The 17235-nt window shown below is 60.4% G+C and overlaps 7 protein-coding genes across 7 annotated transcripts; 4 read left to right on the top strand and 3 right to left on the bottom strand.

Annotated features, from left to right (window-relative positions):
• Window positions 1-23: 23 nt before the first annotated feature.
• On the bottom strand, window positions 24-3523 carry PAN0_004c2188 (p-loop containing nucleoside triphosphate hydrolase protein; the record flags this gene model as incomplete). Its single annotated transcript, XM_014802133.1, has 2 exons — window positions 24-89; window positions 158-3523. 2 exons carry the CDS (start codon window positions 3521-3523, stop codon window positions 24-26), a joined length of 3432 nt encoding a protein of 1143 aa, XP_014657619.1.
• A 341-nt stretch (window positions 3524-3864) lies between these two features.
• Window positions 3865-4998, top strand: PAN0_004d2187 (WD40 repeat-like protein; the record flags this gene model as incomplete). The annotated part of the gene is made up of 1 exon (XM_014802132.1): window positions 3865-4998. One exon carries the CDS (start codon window positions 3865-3867, stop codon window positions 4996-4998), a length of 1134 nt encoding a protein of 377 aa, XP_014657618.1.
• A 128-nt stretch (window positions 4999-5126) lies between these two features.
• On the bottom strand, window positions 5127-7505 carry PAN0_004c2186 (uncharacterized protein; the record flags this gene model as incomplete). Its single annotated transcript, XM_014802131.1, has 2 exons — window positions 5127-5198; window positions 5280-7505. The coding sequence occupies 2 exons, from the start codon at window positions 7503-7505 to the stop codon at window positions 5127-5129; spliced, it is 2298 nt and encodes a 765-aa protein (XP_014657617.1).
• Window positions 7506-7718: 213 nt separating this feature from the next.
• Window positions 7719-9601, bottom strand: PAN0_004c2185 (uncharacterized protein; the record flags this gene model as incomplete). Its single annotated transcript, XM_014802130.1, has 2 exons — window positions 7719-8771; window positions 8867-9601. 2 exons carry the CDS (start codon window positions 9599-9601, stop codon window positions 7719-7721), a joined length of 1788 nt encoding a protein of 595 aa, XP_014657616.1.
• A 743-nt stretch (window positions 9602-10344) lies between these two features.
• PAN0_004d2184 (uncharacterized protein) lies at window positions 10345-10903 on the top strand (the record flags this gene model as incomplete). The annotated part of the gene is made up of 2 exons (XM_014802129.1): window positions 10345-10414; window positions 10473-10903. The coding sequence occupies 2 exons, from the start codon at window positions 10345-10347 to the stop codon at window positions 10901-10903; spliced, it is 501 nt and encodes a 166-aa protein (XP_014657615.1).
• A 1516-nt stretch (window positions 10904-12419) lies between these two features.
• Window positions 12420-14555, top strand: PAN0_004d2183 (uncharacterized protein; the record flags this gene model as incomplete). Its single annotated transcript, XM_014802128.1, has 1 exon — window positions 12420-14555. The coding sequence occupies one exon, from the start codon at window positions 12420-12422 to the stop codon at window positions 14553-14555; it is 2136 nt and encodes a 711-aa protein (XP_014657614.1).
• Window positions 14556-16013: 1458 nt separating this feature from the next.
• Window positions 16014-17000, top strand: PAN0_004d2182 (mitochondrial carrier; the record flags this gene model as incomplete). The annotated part of the gene is made up of 1 exon (XM_014802127.1): window positions 16014-17000. One exon carries the CDS (start codon window positions 16014-16016, stop codon window positions 16998-17000), a length of 987 nt encoding a protein of 328 aa, XP_014657613.1.
• Window positions 17001-17235: the final 235 nt, after the last annotated feature.

The raw sequence follows: 17235 nt of genomic DNA, 5'->3' as shown, positions 1-17235 counted from the left end.
ATTGCAGACCGTGTGTGTGTGTGCTAGTTGGACTTGAGCGTGCGCTGTTTCTCGGCGGCCTCGACGATGCGTTGTGTGACGAAAAGGCCCTGCACGAACAATGCCAAGTCAGCTCTGGTACGCTTTTCTGTTGTGTGCACTCAGTTTGTAGACTTACCTTTCGCTTGCGCACGGCGTCCATGTACTTCTTGGCGACATTTTCCCTGTCACCCTTTTCGCCTAGATCCTCGAGCTCCTCCTCTGTCCTGGGCACCCAGAAGGGGTCGAGGTCGAACATTTCGAATCCCTTAAAAATCAGCTGGGGCGAAGCGGCTCCGCTGGTGCGTTTACGAATCTCGTCTGCGAATCCGAAACTCTCCACGACAGGCAGCAAACTGCCGACCGTGAAGAAGCTGGTTCCCTCCTTCATCTCTTCCGAGATGATCTTTCCGCGACGCTTGGCTAGCACCGCATGCACCTTGCCGAGGACCTCGGTGGATGCTTGAATGTCGCACGAATACATGGCGAGCATGAGTCGCGGTGACCAGTCGAGCAGCGCGGATTTGCAGCTCTCGCGGAAAGTCGACATGAGCGGTCCCGTAACCGAACCGGTCGCTGACGAGGCAGAGAGAGATTCGATGAAGAACGCAACGCCCTGCATCGGTTCTGCGCACAAAGGCCCGGCAGAAGTCGCCATCTGGAAGCCCGAATCAATGCTCTCGTTAAGCGCAGCCAGGTTGACAACCGACCGTCCGGGATCGTCAGAAACGTTCATCTGATCCAGCGCCTCGGACAGCTTTTCAACACCTACAGCCTGCGAGTCGACATGCGCAGGTGTGCCGATTCCAGACGACTGACGTGTAGCCGCACGAGATGGGTCGGTCCGGTTGCGCAACGACACCCGTCCACCCGTTCGGTCCACCAAGATGTTCGCGCCCACCCTGCGCGGGCCGAACGAGACGATCTTCTCGACCACCTCTCGCCAGTCCTCGCCCGTCTTGTCCTGCCCGCACCTGTCGAGCACCGTCTGCAGCGTCTGCCAGAACTTGTCCGCACGCACCGTCTTGCTCGCCTGCGACCCCGCCGCGTCCACGCTGCCGGAATCGTCCTCACCCTCCGCCGACGATCCGCGGTTCTGCAGTCGCCGCAGCGTCTGCGTGTTGGCCAGCAAAAGCTCCACCACCGGCTGCGGCAGTGGCACCGCACGCACGCGGTACGTCACAGCACCACTGGCAACGTTACCGTCAACCGTGCCGCGCGGGGCACCGTCGACTTTGGGCGGCGCCATCTCGGGCGCGCGCACGCACGTCTCGCGGAACGGCACCAGCGGCGCACTCACCTGGATCTCGCACTTTGCAAACCGCTCGCGCAGATCCTTCAGACACCGCTCCAGATGCAGCTCGCCCGCAGTGAGGATGACGTGCTCGCCCGTATCCTGCACCAGCGACTCCACACACGGATCCGCCTGGTTGAGCAGCTTGAGGCCCTCGACGAGCTTCGGCATGTCCTGCGGGTTCATCGGTTCGAGCGCCACGCGCACGATGGGCGCCGACAGCATGTTGATCCCCGCGAGGTGGACGAACGTCGACGCTGCCATGCGCGCGTCGATGGAGGCGGCGTCTTGGTGGCGCTCGATCGCGTAGCTCTGCACGAGCGACGGCGCACACAGCGTAGCGTTGCGAAGCACTCGGCCTTCCATACCGCGGATGGCAAATACGTTGCCCGCGGGCACCTCGTTGACCGCCAGCAGGTCGCGGCCCATCACCATGTACAAGGCCTCCAGCTGCACCGCCTTGATGTGCTTGGCGTTCGACGCGTGCGACGGCGCCAGCTGCGTGTTGTACTTGGGCAGCAGCGCGTACATCCACTGCCCTACGCGCAGCGTGCCCGAGTACAGCCTGGCAAAGCCCAGCACCACCTCGTCCGAGCCCTCTTCCTCCTGCTCTTCCGCTGCGTCTTTCTCGGCCTGTGCTTCCGCCTCGCGCTGCGCACGTGCAGCGCGCTGCGCCTCGGCTTCCTCGAGACTGGTGCCGTTCGCCTTGCTGTCCCCGTCGGCCGCGCCGTCTTCCATGCTCGCGCCCGTGGCGGCGAGAGCGGCACGCACGGCGCTCTGACGCTCCCGGCTCTCCTTTGCGCGTTCGCGCATCTGCTCGGCCGTGAGCGGCGCCTTCTTGGCCTCGGGCAGATCCTCCTTCTTGACCGCAAACATCTTGGACACGTATGCGACGCGGTTCGACTTGGGCCCGATCTCGGCGTTCATCAGATGCTCCTCGAGCGGCGTCTTGGCCTGGTAGCTGCCGCGGTCAAAGTAGCTCATGTCCGGATTGAGCATCATGGGGATGCGTTTGGCCTGCGCCTTGCTCGTGGGCGGGATGACGTAGATGATGGCTGCAAATGCGCAGCTCGCCAGCGGCAGCCACTGGCTCACCACCGCCTTGATGAGCGTCGAGGCATCCTTGGACTTGAGGTCGCGCGGATGCACCTTGAGGTTGAGCGACGAGACGATCTTTTCGATCTTGTCCTGGTCGCGGTTCTCGATGATGGCGTCGTAGACGGACCAGATGTTCTCGAGCACAAACTGCACAAACATCGGCTTGAGCGGACGCTTCTCCTTCTCCTTCTGCTTCTGGCTGAGCACGCGCTTGGTCTTGGGGTCAAAGTAGAAGTCGCCCCACAGCACCTTGCGCAGCTTGTGCTCCTGGATGCCCATCTTCTTGGCGTAGAGCATGGCGAAGCGCTCCAGACGGAACGCCCAGTTGTCCATGGCCGAGGCAAAGATGACGTTGCCCTTGGACGGGTCAAAGTAGATGTCTTCGTCGTCCCTCTCCTCGCGGTCGTTGTCGTCGTTGTCGTCGTCGGCTGCATCGTCGCCGGTGGCTGCGGCGATCGAGTCGTTCTTGGCCTGCTTGCGTGCGGCGATGCGCTTCTCGCGCTCCTCGTGCCAGCGCTCGTCGTCGTCCATGCGCGCCGAGGCGAAGAACGACCCGACCACGGCGTTGACCTGCTCGATGACCTGGATGAGATGGTGGTAGGCCTCGTTCGGCGAGAGTTTGAGTTCTGTGATGAGGCGATCCACCTTGTTGAGCACGAGGATGGGCTCGAGACCGTCCTGCCATGCCTGGCGCAACACGGTGACCGTCTGTGCACACACCCCCTCCACGACGTCGACGATGAGCAGCGCACCGTCGCAGAGCCTGGAGGCGGTGGATACCTCGGATGAGAAGTCGACGTGGCCGGGCGTGTCGATGAGATTGATCATAAAGTCCTGGATCGGAGGCAGATTGTCGGGATCCCAGCCCTTGGTAGGGTCGTGCACGCGCATCTTGACTGAGAGCGAGACGGCGGACGCCTCCATGGTGATGCCTCGTTCCTGCTCATCCTCTCTGGAGTCAAGGTAGCGGATCTGACCCGCCATGCGCGCCGAGATGATGTTGTTGGCCGCGAGCAGCGAGTCGGCAAACGAAGACTTGCCGTGGTCGACGTGGCCGATCAACGTGCAGCAGCGCACATTGTGCGAGCTGAATCGCTTGCCGTCCGTCGCCATCTTGAGAGACGAAGAGGGCGAGGCTGCGATTGTCCAAAGCTGGCTTGCACGGTCGTTTGCTGTGATGAGCAGACGCTTCGACGGCAAGATAGGTTGTGGTGGTCGGACCACACGGGAAGCTCAGTCGCTCGTCATAGCTGAGTCGTTCCTCGGAAGCAACTTTTTCTCGCTGTGGAGGTGTTGCCCGATTTTGTACTTCATCGGGTCGTAGGAGAGCCACGGAAGTCGGAATTGCGGGCATTTCTCCACCCGCGGCATCTTTTGGGGCGCACGTCAAGTTCGGCTAGATTCGATTCTCTCGCTCGCGCTCGTGCTCTGACCTCGACTACCACCACGACGCCATGGCCGAGAAGCGCAAGACATCACCGCCCATCTCGTACCGCGAGGCTGCGCTCGTCAAGAGGCAGCGACACGATGCGGATGACGGTGCAGCGGGATCGCAGCAGATCGCCATCGCCTCTTCCAAGGATGGCCAGGACAAGGGCCTCGTCCGCTCGGTCAAGCGAACCTCGTCTCTGTCGCACCCTATCCTCGGCCTGACTGGCGCACATACATCGGAAATCCTGGATACCAAGTTTTCGCGCGATGGATCTCGCATCGCTGCCGCTTCGGCCGACCGCACCATCTCCATCTGGAGCGTATACGGCGACTGCGCCAACATCGGCGTGCTCAAAGGCCACTCCAAGGCGGTGACGTGTCTAGCATTCAGCAACACCCTCTCGGACGCGCTCTACTCTGGCTCAGCAGATGGAACGCTCATTTCATGGAGTCTCGCTACCGGCGAAAAGCAGCGCCGCTTACGAGGCCACCGGGCCATCGTCAACTGTGTCTCGGCGACGCGGTCGGGTCCCGAATTGCTCGTGTCTGGCTCGGACGACGGCAAGGTGATGATCTGGGACCCACAAGCTAAGGAGCCCCTCGACGTGCTCGATGTTGGATACCCGGTGACGGCAGTTGCATTCTCGGACGACTCGAGCCAGATCTACATTGGCGGCATCGACAACCAGGTGCACATCTACGACCTTGCGCGCAAGACGAGCGTGCTTTCGCTGCGCGGGCACATGGACACCATCACGTGCGTTTCGCTGTCGCCCTCGGGATCGCATCTGTTGACGACGTCGTTTGACGATACGCTGCGCATCTGGGACGTGCGTCCGTTTGCGCCCGAGCCCAATCCGGCCGATCCCAACGCAAACGCAGCCAATCCAAGACTCTATCGCACGCTGCGCGGGACGACGTTTGGCGGATTCGAGAACTTGCTCATCAAGGCGGGATGGAGTGCGGATGGCGAGAAGGTCGTGGCGGGAGGCGCGGATCGAACATGCACCATCTGGGACGTGGAGTCGTCGACGATTTTGTACAAGCTGCCCGGTCATAGAGGCACGTGCACCGCCGCAGTCTTCCATCCGCGCGAGCCGGTCGTCGTGTCCTGCTCCACCGATATGACGCTCCTGCTCGGCGAAATCGACCCGTAGTCTCAGTGCATTTGGCACGAGCACCACGCTGTAGAGTCACGGTAATCTGCATTTCTGTCATTTGCGATCTAGACAAGGCTTGGTTTTGGGGTCGGGGTCAAAAGTGGTGCTTTCGTTCCAATCGGGGCTTAGACCTGCATCGAGAACGATATGGATGGAGTGTGCGATACACTGGGTGGAGAGAAGACAGCTTGCTCCAGCTGCGTGTCGCAAACGCAGCAAAAAGGTCAGATCAAGGACTCTACCAAATCGGAAAAAGGTGGCGGAGAAGGAGGACATACCTTGCTGAGACGGTCGCTGAGCTGGGTGCAGGTGTCGGTGGTGTTGATGAGGCGGTTCTGCATGGCTACCAACGCGTGCTGCATGGTGCACAGCTCGCCTGCCTTTTCGAGACGGCACACGATCTCGTGCAGCGTCTTGTCGCTTCCCGCCCTCGCCTCTGCACTCTGGATGGCGTTGGTGGACTGCGTGGCTTGCGGGGTCGTATCAGTGCTGGTGGGGGTGCTGCCCGTGGCGTGTGAAACGACAATGCTCGGTACCGCACCCACTTCTCTGCCCTGCTTTGGGGCGGAAGGCTGGACGGGATCAGCGTCAAAGTGCAGGTCGATGAGCGAGCCTTCGAGCAAGTCGATCTCCTTCTCCGTCGCGCCTGCGTTGGCCGTAGGCTCGGCATTCGTGAGCGAAGGCACCTGCGAGAGACGGTCTTCGATCTTGCACCGGAGCAGGAACACGAGCATGAGACCGGGACGCTTCTGGAAGAGCTTGTACATCTTGTCTGGGTGGCGACGGATCATGGCGTCGAGCGTCTCGATGTGCGGCGTTGCGCGAGCTTCCAGCACCGAAAGCGTGGTCCGCGCTGCGTCAACCGAGCTTCGACGCTCCCCGTCTTCAGCTCCAATTCCGAGGTGAGACGTAGGCTTGTCGGACTCTGGCACGCCGTCGAGAATCGATGTCGTTTCGGGGCTGATGCAAGCTTGCGTGCGCAGCGCTGCTCGAGCGAGTCGCTCGAACTGCGAGTCGGTGAGTCGAGCAATGTGGCGCGTGCCGACACCTTGGCAGCCGTTAGTGTTCGTCTTGGCATCATGCTCGCGCGAGTCACGGTGATCACGGCTTTCTTTGTGACGCTTCTCCTCGGCGCGGCGATGCCCACCGTTGGGGAGTGCTCGAGGCTTCAACACTGGCGTCTTCTGCGGATCGTCAACCTGGCTTCGGCTTTTGTTGTCCTTCGAGAGCGGGCTGCGACTGATCGAGGTCAGGTGGGATGACAGGCCTCCGTCCGTGTACATGCCCGAGTGGGCGGAAGCGCACTGCGAGCCAAGCACGGATGGCGCGTTGGTGATCTGCACGCGCCACGTCTGGATCCTATTGATCGCCTCGGGCTCGGACTCGTTGGCGAACATCGAGGTGGCAGCGCTCGAGGCATGTGCGTGCACCTTTCCGAACGTCTCGTGCCTCGGGAATCCGGGCGAGGCGTCGGGACGCCAGCCACACTGCGCCTCGCGACTGCTGTCGGCAAGCCGAGTGTTGTCCGAGGAAAAGTCGGACCGAGGCTTGCGTCGGCGAGCGGACGATGAGACGAGGCTCTCGAGCTCGTCGGCGAGTCGGTGCGCGTCCACTTGGTGGTTGGCGCGGTATGCTCGAGGCTTGTCGGCGTTGGTGCCGTCGCCATGCGTGTGGATGTGAGCTGCTGCACGTGCAAATTGATCGACTCGGTCCTTGTGTTGGAATATGCCGAGACCTAACGCTGAAGCCGGAAGAGGGTGTGGGTTGAAGCTGTCCACTTTGCCAAAGCGAGCGACAGGAGCATGCACCGGCGTCGGCGGGAGTGGACGGCTGACCGATCGGACCGCAGGCGGAACAGCTGGACGCGATACACCCATATGCGCAAAGTCAGGTCGACCCTTGCCAAGCGCATCCTCGATACCGTTGACATGCCTTTTCTTTGGGCTCATCGCCACCGGTGGGACCGAAATCGGCGTCGGGGGTCGGGGCAGTTGCGGAAGAGGCGGCAGTGGATGCAGAGTTGAGGTGCTGCTGCCTTCAGGGTCAAGACGCTCTCGGATCGCCTCGAGAACCGCAACCGCCTCGCGTTGGCTGACTTGAGCTGCTACATCAGATGCCTCTAGCTGAGGATTACGAGCTTGATGACCCGCTGGGACTTCGTTGACAACCTGCGTGGGTGAAGTCTGTACAGTGTCTTCGCTATCCGACGTATCGATAGGAAGCTGAACAGCCGCAGACTCGGCCTGCTCCTTGGGGCTGGAGAGGAACCGAGCCACGGCTTTGATTTTGGCTCTGACACCTCGAAAGCGTTTATTGGGCTGTGCCGCAAAGGCGTCCTGATCGACGCTGGATCGAAGGCTACCAGCTGTGTCGGGAATGATGGTGAGAGGGTGCCAGTGCACATGCTTGGCATCGCGAACAACGTCGCTGTCCGATATCGTCGTAGAGAGGCTCGGCGTGTCGGGGCGACTGACAACGCTGCCATCATCCGGAGAGCCGTACATGACGATAGAGAGGGAGCCACGGGTACGGAAAGGCTGACTCTAAGTAAGAGGGGATCCTACGATTCGCAACAGCTCCTTTTAAGCAACAGAGCCAGACAGCAATGACGGGCTTTCAATGACCTCGTACAACAGGCACAAGCACACAGCGGACTTTGTCAGGGTATATTCGATGTGCGGAACAAGAGGGAGAATGTCTGTCGACATGGGTGGGTACTAGATTAAGCTCGCCTCCGTGGCGGTACGGAGGAGAGGTGTGGTATAGATGATGCGGTGACCGTCCAGGTCGCACAGATGCAGTTCCTGTGCGTCCCATGGCGTCTGCTGGATCCCGCCGAGAAGCTTTGCACCGTCGGACAAATGCGCGACGCCGTACGCGTCGTGTGCGGCTTTGGCCTGGTCGAGCCTCCACTCGTTGAGCTTTGCGGTGAGAAGCGAGTGCATCGCCTCCAGGTTGCCACTGCACTCTACCAGCACAGTCGCGCCCGAGGGTGCAGAGGCTGCGGAGCGCAAAGGCAGACTCGTGGCGGAAAGCTTGAGCGGGCCAGGCTCCGTGCCAGAGTGGCTCAGAGATTCGGGTGGCAGCCACGACTGGGTCTTCTCAGGCTCCTCTTCTGGCGTGGGCGGGAGCACTGCGTGTCCGCTTCCGAGCGGATCGATCCTGGCGCCATTCTGAGCCGTGGAAATCAAGCTCAGGCGCGAGAAGTTGCTCACCGCGGTCGGCGGCGGTGCATGGCGAAGGCTGCGCAGGCACACGGTTGCTGCTGAAGAGCCCATGACCGCTTGCACGTCCTCCGAATGCGAAAGGCAGGAGAAGCCCAAGACGCGGGTATAGAAGGCCATGGAGCTGGCAAGGTCCTTGACTGGCAGCAGCGTCATGCCCTTGAAAGAGGAGGGTGCAGGGCCCACACCTGAACGCTTGCTCTCTTCGATGGGGGAGATGGGCAGATCATCGGAAAGCTTGCTGCAAAGTGAGAGCGGAGGCGAGAGGAGGGTGATGTCTTGAGCAAGAATGAGCGAGTGCATGGCAAAGTGCATGCGCGACTTGCGCTGCGCCTCTCTGCGCTCTGCGGACATGCCGGTGCTCCTGCGCCGAGCCAATTCGCTGTTGGGGTCGAGTCCGGTGAAGATGCGGATGCGCTCTGCAAGTTCGTCTTCCGAATCGGCGTCGTCCTTCTTGGCCGGCTGGGAGCTGAAGCGGCCAGCCTTTGCGAGGAAGCGCTCGGCTTCCGCTCGGTTGTGGAACTGCTGCAGCAAAGGTCCAGGAAACTGCGCCGGGGTGGGAAATAACAGAATCAAGGTTAGGGTGCCACTCTGCGGATGAAAGCTTTGTGATTGTTGAAAGGAAAGGAGCGAGCACTTACGTTTCGAATTTGGCGCTGAGCTTCTTCCTTTGTCGTGTAGATGCCCTTCTTCCATCCGCGTCCGACAGCATAGAACAAAGAATCGACGGATTCGGTGCCAGCAGGGTCCACAACGACGTCATATCGGGGAGGTTGGTCCACGTCCGAGTCGTCGGCGGACTGAGGTTGGCGCACAACGATGCGCTCTGACACGATGGTGCTGAAGCGAGATTGGGACGCGCTGCTGTTGATAGCGAATGGCGACTGGGGCCGAGCAAGTGGAGCGACGACCTTGGGCGGCGACGATGAGACGCGTGCAGAGTTGTTCGAGGAGCATCGAGCGCGCACGGTGGATTGAATCCGCGGCGCTGGCAGAGCCTCGTGGACAATGGGAACGAAGAGCGGCTGCTCGTCTGCATGCGGGCTGCCGAGCTTGTTCAGTCGACGTGGGCTGCGGCTTGTCGAACTTTGTCCGAACTCGTGGCCAGCGTGTGCCTCTGCCGTGGCGGGTCGCTCGATTGCGTGGGAGTGTGGCATCCGACTCTTTCGGTTTCCCCGATAGCTGGCGGAGCGGACATGGTTGATGCTCGAATAGCCAAGGCCGTAGTCGGCAGGCCCCGAGAACGAGGTCGGCTCTTCCGCCGTGGTCGTATTGTTGGGGGTCGAGTTGGGGCGCGAGGATGCTGCCAGTTCGACGGAGCGACGCTTGGGCCGCAGCGTGAGCTTTCCGAACAGGATCGAGTTGCGCTCTCCCATGCTGTCGGATGGTCCGATTGTTTCGGCGCGACTTCGTATAGTCACTGTGACTTTAGGGTAGGGATATGCGACGCCTCTCCTGAGCGGCACCGGACGGTGATGGGTCGGAGGAGCCGTCCGTGGAGCACAGTGCCGTGGCAACTTCGAAAGGTCGGCCTTGAAGTTGGAGGTGCGTCTGCAATTGGCAAGGTCTGGTGGGCTGTAGAGAAAGAAGCTGGGCACGAAGCGTCTGCATCGTGTGGGTTCTATATACACAGGCCACCCTTGTCCAGGGCTGGATTCAGGGCCGCCACTGCAGTCACCGCACGGTCGGAGCGAGTCCACTCGACAGACCTACGGCGACACCCGAGGGGCACAATGGCCGGCTTCGGAAGAGCGACACCCACGAGCGGCTGCCCTGAGCCCGAGCTTGCCCTGAGACAGGCAAACAACGCTGGGCAACCGGAGGCGAATGAGCCCAAGCCAGCACCACCAGCTTAGGCCTCGGCTGCAGAGCCAGCTGCTCCAATGACTTATGCAGGCCTAAAGTGGGAGAGAATTTAGAGTCTTGTACGAGTGTGCGGCGCACGCAGGTTTCTGCAGTTCTGCATGCAAGCGAAAAAGAAGCAGCGTTGAGGCGCAGCGAGGGTCCCGCGCATTTGTCGGAGAGGTCGACCAGATTGGGTCTCGCGACGCTTGTCTTGGCATAGAAGGTCGATGGATCCCCGCGCTCCTGCGCCTGCCCACTCTGCGAAAATCAATCCATGCACTCTTTCAAGGTCCGGCGAGAGACAGAGGGTGGCGGTTCCGCGCCTCCTCACCGCGGAATAACCGGTGTGGCCTTGTCGTCTTCCGCTTCATTGCCCCGCAGCCCTCTTCATTGGCTCGTAAGCAAAGATCAGACACACCGTCCCGAGCGACCGAGAGCACCGTTCGGCATGGATGACGAGGAGAGCTGTAGCTGAAGCAGGGGTGACATCAGCCCAAAGATTGGTGGCTCGGACCGACTTGCTTGGTGCGGTGCGATTCCGAGGCCAACGTGGGGGGCTGGTAGGAAAACGTGCGCCTGCCGGTCTGAAGGCGTCACCAGCAGCAGCAGCACCAGCAGAACCAGCAGCACCAGCAGCAGCGGCTGAAGCAGGGCAGCGCGATTCCGCCGCTTCTCAGACATTTAGCAATTTCAATTGGGCGGTCGCCATGGGGCCAGCCCCGTTCCGCCGGTCTCAAATCCCGTCATCCGACGCTAGCTCAGCCTCTTGCGACCTCGGCCTTTCACCGCCTTTTCCGCTCACCGGCACCCCTTCTCCCTGCACGATGCACTGATGAGAGGCGCTGCGAGAAGGGCAAATCTTTTTGGCAAATGGCTACGGAACAATCGCTGGTCGCATCGGTCCTGGGAGGGAGGATACAGTCGCAGCCATCTAAAGCTCTTGCGAAACGGGGTGCGCACGTTGCTGCCTGGAGCAGGGTGACGGCAACTCGACTGCTGTAAACCGAGATTCGGCATCCTCCGTCTTTTCTTTCTCGGAGCGCGGACGGTCGGAGCGAAGCTACGACCAGGCTTGTCCAGTCGTTGCATCATGCCGCGACTTCCACATGCTATTTTGTCGGCCGAGACTCGAGTCAAGCCTGCCTGTCCAACCTAACATCTCAGAAGAAATTTCGCTCGGCGAAAAGGAGGACACCGCAGCTGAAACACACACACACACACACACACACACACACACACACACACACACACACACACACACACACACACACGAGAACGCGTGGCTCAAGATAGCAACAAAAACACGCCCGGTTCGTCTTGGCCTGCAATGCTTGCATGTCTGCTGGCCGATCGTGCTCTGCTGCTACCCATACAGTCCATCAGCGGTACTGATCGATCGCTGCAGCGGCCTGTATTGATAGTCCTCGGAACATTGATGACCGCGGCCAAGTCAGGATGATGGGCGTGAGAGCAGCATCATGAAGGAGCTGCAAGCTGAAAATCAAGAGGGCCGGTTTTTCTGCACTGCAAAAGCAGAGCTGCAGCTCGGCATCCACACGAGTCGACAACACCCGCTCATGAGTGTCAAAGTGCCTCGGTGAAGGTGGATGCCGCCGTAAGATGAATCCGCTCACGCCGTTGTTTCTCCACCGTTTGCTCCTCCATCCATCCATCCATTCATCTTGCCGGCTCACACTCGCTCGTCTCCGTTCGCTCTCGACTCTTTCCCCTCTCTTCTTCCCCTTTTGTTTCGCTGCACGCACAGATCGCGAGGCTTCAAAGCGAGCGACAAAGGTACTTGGCCCATCCAAGTCGAGCCTCTATCGGCGCATCTCCACTCTCACTCGTTCCGCCCTTTGTTCTCGCTCGGATCTCTACCACCTAGCTTCGCGTCCACTTGACTCTTTGCTCCCCCCGATCCACTCGTTTCATCGGCGTCCGGACCTTCACTCTCCGACCATCACACATTTCCCATCTCGAATTGCTTGCGACCTCCTTTCACAGGCCATGCATCCTTGAGCCATTCGGCACCTCCATCTTTCGAGACCTACGGCATTGCATCGCGACCTGATCATATCGACAGCTGGCTCGTCGTGCAGATCTGCGCTCTCCCCTCTTTCACCCTCAACAGCATCTCGTTTCTGCATCACCGGTTGCTGGCTCAACTCGGTGAATCCTCAACAAGTCGTCCCACCGCACCGTCTCGCCATCTGTATTCGACCCGGTTCCTGTCTTTTCCTTTGCACCTCTACAGCACTCAACTGCCAGCCCTATCTCTCACCCGCGTAGGCTAGGCCGCCGCCCACCGATCCCAGCCTCCCTTCATCACAACTTCTAGCAGTGGCCACCATGTGTTGCGGAAACGCGAGCTGGAAGCGCGAAGAGGTGCCGGATCACAAGTTCGACTTCATCGACGTTCGTGACTTTCGCAACAATGGCTGCTTTCAGCAGCTCAAATACGCCTTCCTCTTCATCATGGTCGTCAAGTCGTTCGCAGTATACGTCGCCGACATCTATACGGCCGTGACCCTGCTCGCCTTTGGCCACTTTAGCGGTAGCCTGTACGACAAGGTGCAGAACGATCCTCAGAACAACTTCCGCGTGCCCATCTCGTACGGCCGCTGGATCTTTACCGGCTGCATCATCTTCTCCTTCCTGCTGCTCGCATACGAGGCGCACAAGTCGAGGGCCATCGTCAAGAGCCGCGACATCAGCTACGCATACACCAACGTCATGGCCAACAACTACTACTCGCTACGCAGCTACAACCACTTTTGCTTCTTCGACCACATCAACGACAGCAAAAAGAAGAAGGACGAGCTGGCCTTCTTCATCTTCTTCACCTTCAAGGGCTGGAAGCGTCTGCTCGTCGCCGACGGTCCGCGTCAGGTCATCAACTTCTTCACCCTGTACGGACTCGGCTCGTTTGCCAACTGGAGCACGAATCCGTACGACTACTACGAAGGCAATATCTTCACCGGCCTCATGATCCTCTCGATGCTCTTCACCGTCGCCGTGTTTGCCGGTTCGCTCATCCTGCTCATCATCGCCGCCATCGCCTACATCCCGCTGCTCTGCTACATCAAGGGCAACCTCAAGGAGTACTGCTGCCACAAGGTGGACAAGCGCGTCACCGAGCTCGTACAGCGCAAGAAGAAGCAGCGCCTCGCCAAGGTGGCCGAGATCGCTCGCAAGGAGGCGGCTGGCGACTTTTCGCATCTGATGAACAAGAAGGGCGAGATGGTAGGCACTGCCATCCCGCAGCCCACCTTGCCGACCGTCGATGTGGATCTGCTCAATGACGAAAAGCCAGGCAAGACGGGCGGGCTGCAGCGAAATACCAGCGTCGGAAGCTCGACGGCAGTGCACGGCAATGGTGGCGGCTACTACGGCAAAGGAGTGCCAGGCTACCAGTCTCCCGCTTTCGGTCCATCGCACTTCTATGGCGTCAACGCGCCTTCCACGCACAGTCTCGGATACGACAAGCCCGAGTATGCGAGCACCGCCAATCTGGTCTCCAATGCGGGACCAGCGGGAGGAGACTATGGCCGCATGCCGCACGACAACTTTGAAGCTATGGCGGATCGCATGGGGCCGATCGGAACGAGCCCGATGCTGTTCGCTCAGCGCGTCGGCGGTGCGCCCGGCCGTATCTCACCAGTGCCACCCACGGGTCCCGCAGGCGACTTTTACAACATGCACGCCACGGGGCAGCGTTCGCTGCTAGATGTCGGCAATCGCGCCGTTCCTGGACAGGCGTACGCATCCGAAGCGGGGCTCGGACGACAAAGCCCATATCCGCCATCCGGACACGATGGGTACGGCAATGCAGGCGAATCGCCGTACAATGCGCGAGGGCTCGACTATCCTCCGCCTCCCAACACCCACGGCGTGGACGGTCTCGACTATCCTCCCCCACCGCCACCCGATGTGTCTTCCTACGTCCCATATGGGGGTCACGGACACGGCGATATGCATGCTCCCGCTGTCGAGGTGTCGGTGGCATCGTCGAGCACGGCGCACGAGGACAACAACGGCCACCTCGCCGTGGGTCAAGGCACGGATGGATTCGGTGGCGAGCTGCATCCGGATCGATACAGCCACCTCAACGGAGGCTCGCGGTCGGGAGCCAACTCGTCTGCGCACAGTCCGAGCACCAGCGTGGGCGGTCTGGACGACGTGTACGACGCCTACCTCAACTCGAACACGCACTCGCCCGCCATCACGCCCGAGCAGCGCCACAGCTACATGATGAGCGACTATCCGGCAAACGGCTACGGCAACCCGCACCAACCCGAGTATCAGTACTACGAACCGCAGCATGGCGATGGTGGATCCCCTCATGGCTACAGCGGCGCTCAACAGGGCTACCATGGCTATGCTGAATCGTGGTCGCAACAAGCAAGCGGGCCTGCGCAAGAGGCGGCGCAGTATCATCAGCACGACCCTTACCACCACGGCGCCGGACAAGGCTACCAGCGTTGAACTGTTAGCAGCTCGTCCGTTCTTTCTCGCACTCGATCCGGATAGAGGTGGCGAAGCAGTTCAGCAACGCTCGCCACCAGTTTCTTGCACATACCAGCATTCCGTGTTCCTCGCATTTTGCAATCCATTCGACTCGTGGACCTTGCCTCTATCGCTCAAATGCTGCTTGGACGTGTGTGTCCTCAACAGTGAATGTCCGGCACGGCTCAACCACCATCTGCTCGACTGGGAGACTCGAGCAAGTGAATTGTTTTTCGGCCGATAAGAAGGTGGATCTCGATGTTAGCTCGGACGGCAAAGGAGCGAGCTAACGATTGTGTGCGATTCCTGCCGGCAATGGCGGGTCGCTTTCACAGCGCTCTCTGTACGCTCTGTTGCTCACCCTCCGAAGCGATCGCAACATGCAAGCACGTGCCATCCCACGAGACGATGCTTGCAACCTGTGCATATCCTTTCGAGCATTTCCATTTCATCCTCGAAATCATGATGGCTGGCTTAGATGACGAGCGTCGAAAGAGAGGAAATCGTGCCTTGGTGGGGCTCGCTCGCCGGTAACCGCTTTTCGAGAATACCCGGACAGGTGGAGAGACGGGGCGCCGCACGAAATGGACCTGGGGAAACACGCGCCAGCAGCCAGGCGCAGCCCAGGCAAAGTGCGAGTTGAGTGACAATTCACGCCAAAACGAAAAAAGGGCAGCATCGGAAGGGCTCCACACACAGGCCAACCGCCCGAGCGCCTCGTTGACCGCTGGATCTCATGCATGTTCAAGCGTGCAGCTGGTGGTGATTCACCCCAGCACCGGCTACGGCTTGGACTGGCCCCAGTTAACCGGCTGGCGCTTTGAGGCAGAGTCGGCTCTGCGTAACGCAGTCTCGTCCAGTCCGGGTTTGCCGTGGCCCCTCCGGTACAAACGGACGCGAGCGGATTTGCTGCCGATGCATCCAGCACCGACCGACTGGCTCTTGGCCCAGTGTCCCGCCAGGAATCGCCTTTGCCGGAATCTTCGCGCGCCTACTGACGCAACGCATAGTCCCCGCCGAAGCCAGCCTTGGTGTCACCACTGACATCTTATCGTCCATCTTCCCTTCCCACCTCTTCCCACCCCTGCCAGCCATTCCACCACAGCGGCCCCCTTCACGAGCGCTTCGGAGCCCAAGACAAAGACCGTGAACGTCGCAGCCCAGGCCGACGTCGCTTCTGTTTCGAATTCACTGCACGACCACCATCGTTGGACGAAACCGCACAGCTTCGTCTTCGCTCGACACTCTTCCGTTGCTCAAGGGCATCAAAGCGTCTCTATTGGCATTCGCATCTGGACATTACTGCGGACTCATTCCTGACCATTCACCACCCCGCCTCGAGGATCCTAGCCGCACGCAACTAAGCTCGCACGGCTCACCGACCCTTTCTCCCCTCATACTTTGCCAGCAACTCGCCCACTACACCACATAGACACAATGGCTGAAGCACCGCTCACGCCGTTCGGACAGGCGCTCGCCGGCGCACTCGGCGGTGTCTTCTCCAATGCAGTCATCTACCCGCTCGACACGGTCAAGACGCGCATCCAGGCCGGCCAGAGCTCTGCGGTGACCGCAGGCAAGGAGGTCCGCGACCCCAAGGACCCGACCAAGACCATCGTCACCGTGCCCAAGAATGCCGGCATGATCAAGGGCATCTTGCACATCATCCACAGCAAGGAGGGTGCGATGGGCCTGTACAAGGGCTTTGCTGCCAGCATGGTCAACACCTTCACCACCGGCTTTGCCTACTTTTACTGGTACTCGACCGTACGAACGCTCTACCAGAACCGTCTGGCCAAGCGAAGTGCCAATGGCGTGGCGATCATGAGCACGGCTGCCGAGCTTGTGCTCGGTGCCATCGCCGGTGCGCTCGCGCAGATCTTCACCATCCCCGTCGCTGTGATTGCGACGAGGCAGCAGCTCGCCACCTCCGAGACCGCCAAGGACGGCAAGCCCGTCGACGAAAGCTTCACGGGTGTCGCCAAGGACATTCTCAAGGAGGACGGTATCACGGGCCTCTGGCGCGGCCTCAAGCCTTCGCTCGTGCTCACCGTCAACCCGGCCATCACCTACGGCGTCTTCGAGCGCGTCAAGACCATCATCCTCGCCACCTCGGTGGACGGCAAGATGACGCCGGGCAAGTCGTTCCTCGTGGGTGCGCTCTCCAAGACGCTCGCCACCGTCGTCACCTTCCCCTACATCCTCAGCAAGATCCGCCTGCAGGCCAAGAACACGCGCTACACGAGCGCCATCGACTGCCTCACCCAGATCGCCAAGGAGCAGGGCATCAGCGGCTGGTACCAAGGCATGCAGGCACAGATCACCAAGGCGGTGCTTGCACAGGCGCTCCTCTTCTACTTCCGCGACTACTTTGAGGTCTGGACCCGCCAGATCCTCAAGGTCGCCAAGAAGCCCGTCAAGTAGAATGTGCGATAGAGGCGTACGGAACGAGTGTGGCCGTAGGCTCCATCGATCCTTTTCCTCCCTCTTTTCTCCCTCAGTCGCTTCATCATTTCTGCGTGTATCCGATTCCCATGCGCATGTGCTCTCTCGTCCCTCTAGATTGTCAACAAGGATTCGTCATGACTCTGACGTGCTGGTCTGGTGTCGTTGCGCTGAATGAAGAAACATGCTTAGAATGGGGAGGGGCCTGTCTTGA

This window comes from Moesziomyces antarcticus (assembly GCF_000747765.1).
Source record: "Moesziomyces antarcticus DNA, scaffold: scaffold_v10004, strain JCM 10317, whole genome shotgun sequence".
NCBI classification, from domain to species: Eukaryota; Fungi; Basidiomycota; class Ustilaginomycetes; order Ustilaginales; family Ustilaginaceae; genus Moesziomyces; species Moesziomyces antarcticus.
This window is presented reverse-complemented; position numbering and strand designations above follow the sequence as displayed.